This window comes from Paramisgurnus dabryanus, chromosome 20, assembly GCF_030506205.2.
Source record: "Paramisgurnus dabryanus chromosome 20, PD_genome_1.1, whole genome shotgun sequence".
Taxonomy (NCBI): domain Eukaryota; kingdom Metazoa; phylum Chordata; class Actinopteri; order Cypriniformes; family Cobitidae; genus Paramisgurnus; species Paramisgurnus dabryanus.
The window spans coordinates 21,588,465-21,596,640 of NC_133356.1; the positions used below are offsets into that span (position 1 = coordinate 21,588,465).

At 37.7% G+C, this 8,176-nt stretch overlaps 1 protein-coding gene across 2 annotated transcripts; it reads right to left on the reverse strand.

Moving 5' to 3' along the window:
• Positions 1 to 736: 736 nt before the first annotated feature.
• Positions 737 to 6,036, reverse strand: LOC135787203 (RING finger protein 145). 2 transcript variants are annotated; one of them, XM_065297014.2, is made up of 11 exons: positions 5,844 to 6,036; positions 5,313 to 5,627; positions 5,124 to 5,232; positions 4,671 to 4,762; positions 3,954 to 4,195; positions 3,700 to 3,869; positions 3,332 to 3,472; positions 3,056 to 3,238; positions 2,780 to 2,927; positions 2,333 to 2,689; positions 737 to 2,053 (listed from the first exon to the last, which is right to left on the reverse strand). In XM_065297014.2, exons 2-11 carry the CDS (start codon positions 5,479 to 5,481, stop codon positions 1,586 to 1,588), a joined length of 2,079 nt encoding a protein of 692 aa, XP_065153086.1. In that variant the 5' UTR covers positions 5,482 to 5,627; positions 5,844 to 6,036; the 3' UTR covers positions 737 to 1,585. The 2 variants fall into 2 exon arrangements, with proteins under 2 accessions (XP_065153086.1, XP_065153085.1); XM_065297013.2 differs by having other exon boundaries at positions 5,313 to 6,036.
• Between the last annotated feature and the right edge of the window lie 2,140 nt (positions 6,037 to 8,176).

Genomic DNA, 8,176 nt, shown 5'->3' on the forward strand with positions numbered 1-8,176 from the left:
CACAGATAAATGTGAGCCTGGTCCACAGAACCAGTCATAAGGGTCAATTTTGTGAAAGTGCTTTCCACTGATGTATGGAATAAAGCAGACAATAATTGGCCAAGATACAACTGGAATCTGACGGTGCAAAAAATCTAAATATTGAGAAAATTGAATTTAAGGTTTCTCAAATGAAGTCCTTAGCAACACATATTATTAATGATAAATACATTTGATATATTTACAGTAGGAAATTTACAAAATATCTTAACGGAACATGATTTTTACTAAATGTATGGCATAAAAATCAATAATTTTGACCCTGTTGGTTATTGCTACAAATAGACCCTTTTACAACGCACACAATCAAAAAATTGATCAAGTCAACTTTTTAAAATAACTTTCTCTGTCGGTGTTGCTTCACTTCTAATTCTTCCCATACAACTGATGACTGGTTGTGTGGTCCAGGTTTACAAATAACATGAAAACCAATACTGAAAACTGTATAAAAAAATTAAGATTTAGATTTTCCCATTAATATGTATTTGTTTAAAGGTGCAGTGTGTAGATTTTAGCGGCATCTGGTGGTAAGGTTGCATATTGCACACCTCCTTTTCGAAGCACATAGAGAAGCTATGGTAACCGTCAAAGGACCAACATGTCATCGTCTGAAACAACGTAGTGACAAACGCACTCTGTAGAGCAGTTTGTCAGTTTAGGGCTACTGTAGAAACATGATGGCACAAAATGGCCGCTTCCATGTAAGGGGACACTCTGTGTATGTATGTAAAAATGGCTCATTCTAAGGTAATAAAAACAATACAGTTCATTATGTAAGGTCTTTATACACCACTGAAAACACAGTTTTCTATATTGTATTGCATTGCTGTCAAAAGATCCTTCTAAAATTTACACAATGCACCTTTAAATAAAACTAGGCGAAACTACAGGGTAAAATAACCATTAGCAATGATCTTTGCTTTTTGCACAGAGCACAGCTGTTTATTATCCATTCATTTGGTCAGAACTCCTATAAAAGCAAAAAAGATTGTAAAGAAAATGTTAAAAGAATAATCTGCATGACCTGGATAACAATCCTGTAATTTATGTGCAAACGTAAGAATATAATGAAGCAATACAGAAAAGACAGAGGCGTGGTCAGCAACAATTCGGCATCAGTTTCAATGACCCAATAAATTGACTCGATTATAAACAAAAAAAAGAAAGGAAACTCAGAACAAAAAAGTTCATTAGATAACACACCCCAACAACAAAAACAATCAAAAACCTATGGAAACAAGTTTATTGCCTGAATGAATTTCTAACATAGTAAATCCATAGTTTGGTTAACACCAAATGTTAACACATTTCATGGGGCCTCACACACTCATCACAGATGCCACAGTCCTATGCAAATTATGTACCTACAATCATGTTCTGTACGTCTGTAAAGTTATTTGCAACCCTGTGCTGTTTTTGCTTCCTCTGAGCGTGTCCCACTTTCTGTGAGCTTTGTTCCATTTCTCAAAACAAAAGATTTTTGTCTGTAAGACTAGATCTGTTTTACTCCCATGACTCTGTGTTCACTCTGACTGAGCTTATCATCTCAGTGTGCTTCCCTGTGCTCCTGGGTCTTATCCACAACATCCTTGCGTTTCTCCAGTGAAGGCCTCTGCTCTCCCACACCTTGGGAATCTCCATTTGCACCACAATGTAAGTTTTGAGGACCACCCTTGCTACAATTGCTCTGAGAGTTTGAAAAGTTAGTTTTGAACTCATCACAGGTCCTGTGTGTAACATGAACACCATCCCCCCGTGAGCCCTGCGCCTCTTCCTGATGCGAGTTCTCAGGGTGAGGCGGTCGCTCTGATGGATGAGGCTGTGGCTCTGTTGGCTGCTGCTGTTGCTGATCTTGTTGTGGCTGGGCATCGCCTGCAGCTGCCATCTGATTGGCCAAGGAGGGTTTTATGGAGGCGTGGCACATGGGGCATGTCTCTTGCACATAGAGCCACTTTCTCAAACAGGTGCCATGGTAGATATGACCACAGTATGTTACCACCGCTGATGTCATATCCTACAAGTATAAAAGGAAGGTAAAATGTTACTAACCTTTAGTTTTGCTTAGACTTCTTTTCAAGTATTAATACATTGTTGCAATCTCTATCATCACAAAGCCATCTTGGATGGCCTAAGGGTGCGTAAATTAACAGCAAATTTTCATTTTACAGTGATTGAACACCTTAATATCACTATGGTGTTTAATAAAGCATTGCTCTGTTTGAGCATCTTGACCACCCTAACCCTTTAAGTCTAATACCCAAAAGTACTTCGCCTTGGAATTGAATGACCATACCTGGAAGCAGATAGCACAGACATCATTGTGTTCCTGTAGCTGCTCTGCACTGGCCCGTGGTAACAAGTTAATTTTGCGAGCTGCTTCCTGTCGAAGCAGGAAGCTCTTCCAGCCGGCCTGGGCACGTAGCCACACGTTGCAGTAAGAGTGAATGATGATAACCGATGCTCCCAACCAGCTCCATTCACCCCACAGAGACTCCCACGCTCCGTAAGCCACTACACACACAGCCACGACAAACTCCAGCACCCGACACACTCCATTTACATAATACACAATCTCATCTAAAGCAGGGAGGGCAGAGCCGCGCCACACCTCTACCATGAACAGGCAGTAGATCAGCAGAGTGCCTGTCACCTTGAAGACAAGTCAAAGACCAAACAAGGCGAGATTAGATCTTAGCCAAATCGTAAAAATGAATTTCATACAAAATGAAATAAAGCCTACCTGCAGTGATGTGAGAATACAGCTGGACACCAGAATCAACAGCCAGAAATCCATGTGGAAAAACTGGGAAATTTTAAAAGCCATGAATACCGGAAAAATGAGCAGAAACCAACACATGGATAATCCCCGCAAATGCTTCCACACGCTCCTGTGAAGAAAGCAAAAGCATTATATCTGATTTAATCAAGTGTTAGATAAGTGTTAGATTTTTTTCCTGGGATTGAATTGAAGCTCATGTTTGAAATAGTTTGTCAGTATATACTGTATGTGCAATACTTGTTTCTGCTGGCTCCCAGACCTAACAAAACCGGCTCTGTGATCTCGCTCATGCTTTGTAACGTAGATGTGAGAACGATGAAGAGAATGATGAGGAGCAGGAAACAACGCTGCAGGGCTGCCATTTCTAATAACCCAGTCTGCAGGGCCAGCAGCAGCAAAGTCACCCCCTCTGTCACACCTCTACAATATGTGCAAACATACATAAACTTAATAAAAAAATTTTAAACATTTAATATCCACACACACATATAAATGTATGCCACCTTCTCTTACCTATGCATGACATTTTGATTCTGCAGAGCGCTGAATCCACCAAGGTAGACCTTGCAAAGATTTAAAAGCCCCAATGCCGTATAAGATACCACAAATGTTAAACCGAGCAGGGAGTACGGGCTAGCACAGCATTCAGATACACTGTAAAATACATGCATTATACACATTTAAGGCAAAATGCATTGATATTCAGCAAATATTCATTTTTTCTACAAATAAGTTACATTTAAATGTATGTTGTTTATAAAGTATTGTAGAACAATGACATCATTATAACATCTGCATGCTAAGACGTGTAAGTCATCTTTGATATATTTGCATTCAAAATTATACAGCGATTTAGTAAGGTCGAGTGTCCTGCTGCTTACCTAGTAAGGATGTATATCAGGGGTCCCTGTTGGACAGCAGCGATGGTGCCAACGTTGGCAATTAGTTGCACTCCAAACAGTACAAACCAGAAAACACTGAACAAAACGGGCACGGCAAAGCCATGCCAGAGAGACACTCCGACCGCCATCAGTCGGTACAACTCAGTCACCTACAGCAAAAACAGACATAAACACTAAGATAATGTGTTTTTTTAACCGTGTACATTTACATACTCGCTTCAGTATGCTTTTACCTGTATTTCCATGATCTCTCTATAAGCTGTTCTGGCCAGTCTATATGGCACAAAGAGGTTAGCAAAAAGGAAAATGGCAACCTCGGCCCCTGTGATTATCATGGAAATGGAGGAGACAGTAAAGAGCCAAACCAGAGGAACAGAAACCGCACGCGCCAGAAGAGGGAGCAAATGTGCCGAAAACATCCACACACGTTGAGTGCGCATAAGGAACGCACACAGCGTACTGACTATAATCTGACCTGTAGATATAAACAAATAATCAATAAACAAACAACAGTCACATTGTCATAATCAATATCGCTAAAAGTTTACAGGCACAGTCACAGTCCAAAATAATGTGGACACCAACACCCCACTATGAAAAATATTTATATTAATATGTTTTTGTCATCTCATTTTTGCAATTTTTATATTAGAGAGCTAAATATAATTTTTTGGAAAGCATTAAAATTGTGTGCAAAATAATCTATAATATACTTCATAGCAAGACAAAAAGTATTTGAAGTGGACACATCAAACTCGTCCAATGCACATGTACGCTAGTATACCTGTGCAAAAATGGCACAAAAAGTTAAGTGCAGTGGTCTAGCATCTGTTTATTGAAGCCATTAGGTAATGATATCATGCAATGCACTTTTAAGAGTGGCTTTAGTGTCAAAATATTTTGGGGAGCACTGTAATGGTTCTGTAGTGTGTGTGGTATTTGTAACCTACTAGTGAGTGCAGTCACGAAACGATTCAGCGCTGGAGAGTCCAAGAAGATCAGACCATCATAACCATATTGAGCTTCTTCTCGAACATAATCTCTGTTAAAACATTTAAAAAGAATGATGCTCTTCAAACATCATCTAACCTTATGTGACCCTCTGCGAAATTGATGCTAAAGTCTCATAAGCTAAGTGTGAGATTAGGATCTTTAAAGTTTGACTACACTCACTGATTTCACAGTAATGATCTTACTCAGTCAATATTAAAGATATCAAGATTATATATTCACATGATTTTCTTTACATTACGTAGGATGATGTAGAAAACAGCGGATCACAAAACAATTACTTCAACTGTTTTTTCACAGGTAGGGACGGTTCACATCCTATAAAATCTTTGAAGTCTGAAAGCAAAATTTCAACTTTGGTTGATGGGTTGCAGCTAATATCGTATCTTCACCTGACAATCTGATGACCCATGTACAGTAAAAGGGCACAGAGGACATGCAGGTAGAGCTGGATAATATGACCAAGGGGCAGCAGTAGTACCACAATGCTCACGATGTGACCTGCCGGAAAGACAAACAATAATCATTATGTTGTCTACATGATGTAATAAAATAAAAATCAATGATGACATTACACTTACCCAAGTAATATATGTTCCAGATCACATATTTGTACTTGAAGAGCATGTCCTCTGTCCTCGCCTTCAGATGATCCGTGAAGCTATCAATATTACATTTATAGAGCATGTCCAGCAACAAGATACTGGGCACCCTGAGGACAACATTAGCTACCTCCTCTAGTCGTGGCATTTTAACACCGTAAAATAAACAATTGTACCTTGCACACAAACTGTGTCACATTCATGACATTTTGATATGATCCTGTAGTCTGCTCCTGTTTGGGAGTTCTCTTGATATCACATTGCTCAATTCAATCTGCAGATCTTATCTGAAAACTGTAGGAAGAGAAAGAATGAGAGGTCCTTGATTCCCAATCCATTTGAAAGTGCATTCGTGATTGGCACAACAGTCCTTCCGGGTTCGTTATTTTTGGCAAAAATACTTAATGCAAAAGTTAATCAAATATGACTTTCTGCTTTAAAGTTACTCTATGAGAAAAGAACACGGATTTGTTGATATTTATCTGTTTCTAAAAGACGGTTGCCTCCCACCTCGACTGTTTGTTTTGGCAGCATCTCTTCACAAAACAAAAGCAGCTCAGCACAATTCACTCCTCGCATACTAAACAGATTTGACACCTGTCACGACCGCACATTCCTCAGAAACTACAGTAAAGTGCATTATAAACTGTACACAAACGAGTTCCCCTTCCTGTGGTGCGCCGCCGCCATCTGTTCCAATAAAACCTCCGCACTCATCACTGCCGCCTGCTGAGCTGGAGGAAGAAACATCGTGTCATAGGTTATGTTTCTCAGAGAAACATTTCAGGCCATATTACTGAATCTATCTAATTCCTGTCCTAAGCTCTTATTTGAGACACATGGGATAGATATTTACAAAGAAAGTGCAATGGATTTGCTTTGAATGGGGGAAAAGCCATATAAGGTACGTTCCAGCCTTTGCGCATGTGCAGTAGCTGGAGCAACATGGGAAAAAACATGTTATTTAAGCGCAATGTAAGTTTGAGAACAAATTTTTTGGTACAATTAATGCCAAGTGTAATTTTTGGTTGGAAATGTGTTGTTTGATTGTGACCTCAGCAAATATGATTAAATACTGCTGTCTTCCCCCATTCACGTAGATAGGACTGGGTCCTGTATGACTACAAATGAGATGGCCGGAGGCGTTGCAAATGTGGCCGCTAGTGGGGAAACTTTCTTAAAATGGACTTTAAAGGAATAGTTCACCCGAAAAAAAAAATTCTGTCATCGTTTACTCCCTCTCATGTTGTTACAAACCTGTATACATTTCTTTGTTCTGATGAACATGAAGGAAGATATTTTAAGGAATGTTTGTAATCAAACTGTTCGTGCGCCCTATTCATTTCCCTAGTAAGCAGGGGAGAGTGGGGGCGAGTACCATTCATCAGAAAAACGTAATTTAAAGAGGTAATGTTTTAGACAGAGATATATTTTTGCTGTGGTCAGGAAGTTACAAGTGTGGCCTATCAATGTAAAATGACTTTAGCATAATTTCACTTTGAACATAAGTAGTGCATTGCTGTCAGCTGGGACCAAAGTAACACACAGGTGGGTCAAAAATAACACAACAGAAAAAGATTGATTTTTGTTTTACACTTGTTTTAGTAAATATACATGACTATGACATTGTTAGTATGTAACTGCAAACATATTTTGATCTTTGCAAAAAATAATTAAATTACATTTTAATTTTAAATGTAAATTTCAGTTTCATCAAATGTTTCAAAAGCACCCTGACAGTATGAACACTATGAAAATGTAATTAAATTAAATTAAAATTAGTATAATATAAATTTTTAACATAATGCAACTTTATTAGCAGCGGGACAAAAATAACAAGTAATACTTTATTCCCGACAGGAACTCCTTACATTTAAACACGATTTACTTTTATTTTGAGTCAAAAGGCAAACTTCATGATGTGTTACAGCACTAAATAACCTGTAGATTGATCAGTACTGTAACACATGAAATAAGAAACACAAAGCATTATAAAAAAAATACTACTTTAGGATTTGACTTATCATGGTTAAAAACAGCTTTCTGGGTCTACACGCGTGGAACGATGACGAAATAACGCAATATTTGTCAGCTATTTCAAGGGTTGCGTGCTAAAGATGCTGTCATAGTTTGGAATGCAAATCAGGGCTTGTTACTTTCATCCTACGTTACGTTCTACCCTACTCTTTTTTCCTACTATGGAATTGAATGGGGCTCAAAAACGTTTTGGTTACAAACATTCCTCAGAATAAGTTGCTTTGTGTTCTTCAGAACAAATACATTTATACAGGTTTGTAACAACATAATGATTATAATGAGTAAATGATTACAGAATTTTCATTTTTTGGTCAACTATATCTTTAAAGACAAGACTGACAAGTTTAATTTTCTAAATGGGATACAAAATGAAAAAAAATTACTAAACAGATAAAGTGGAAAGGTTTTGGTGTAGCATATGTTTTTTTAATTGTAAATTAATATGATTAAAAGCATACCGAGGTTTAACATAACAAAAATATACATATGTTAAATCACTATGATTTCTGCTTTATATATAAACATCTGGAAATAAACACTGTCATTCTGATACATCATGTGAAAGTAAAATAAAATGAATTAGAAAACAACAAGTAAACTATGTAGCCAAATTAGATCATTAATTGTTGATTAACGTTAAGATTATTAATCTAATTTTTATTGATGGCTGACCATTAGTAAGCAAAAAATCTAACCAGAAGTAAGTTTCAGTGTTAATTTGTAAGATTAAAACCGAGCAGTTTACAGGAAAACGTAAGGTCCACTTCTGCTAATTTCAGCAATCGTCGTTTTCTTCTTAGTCATAT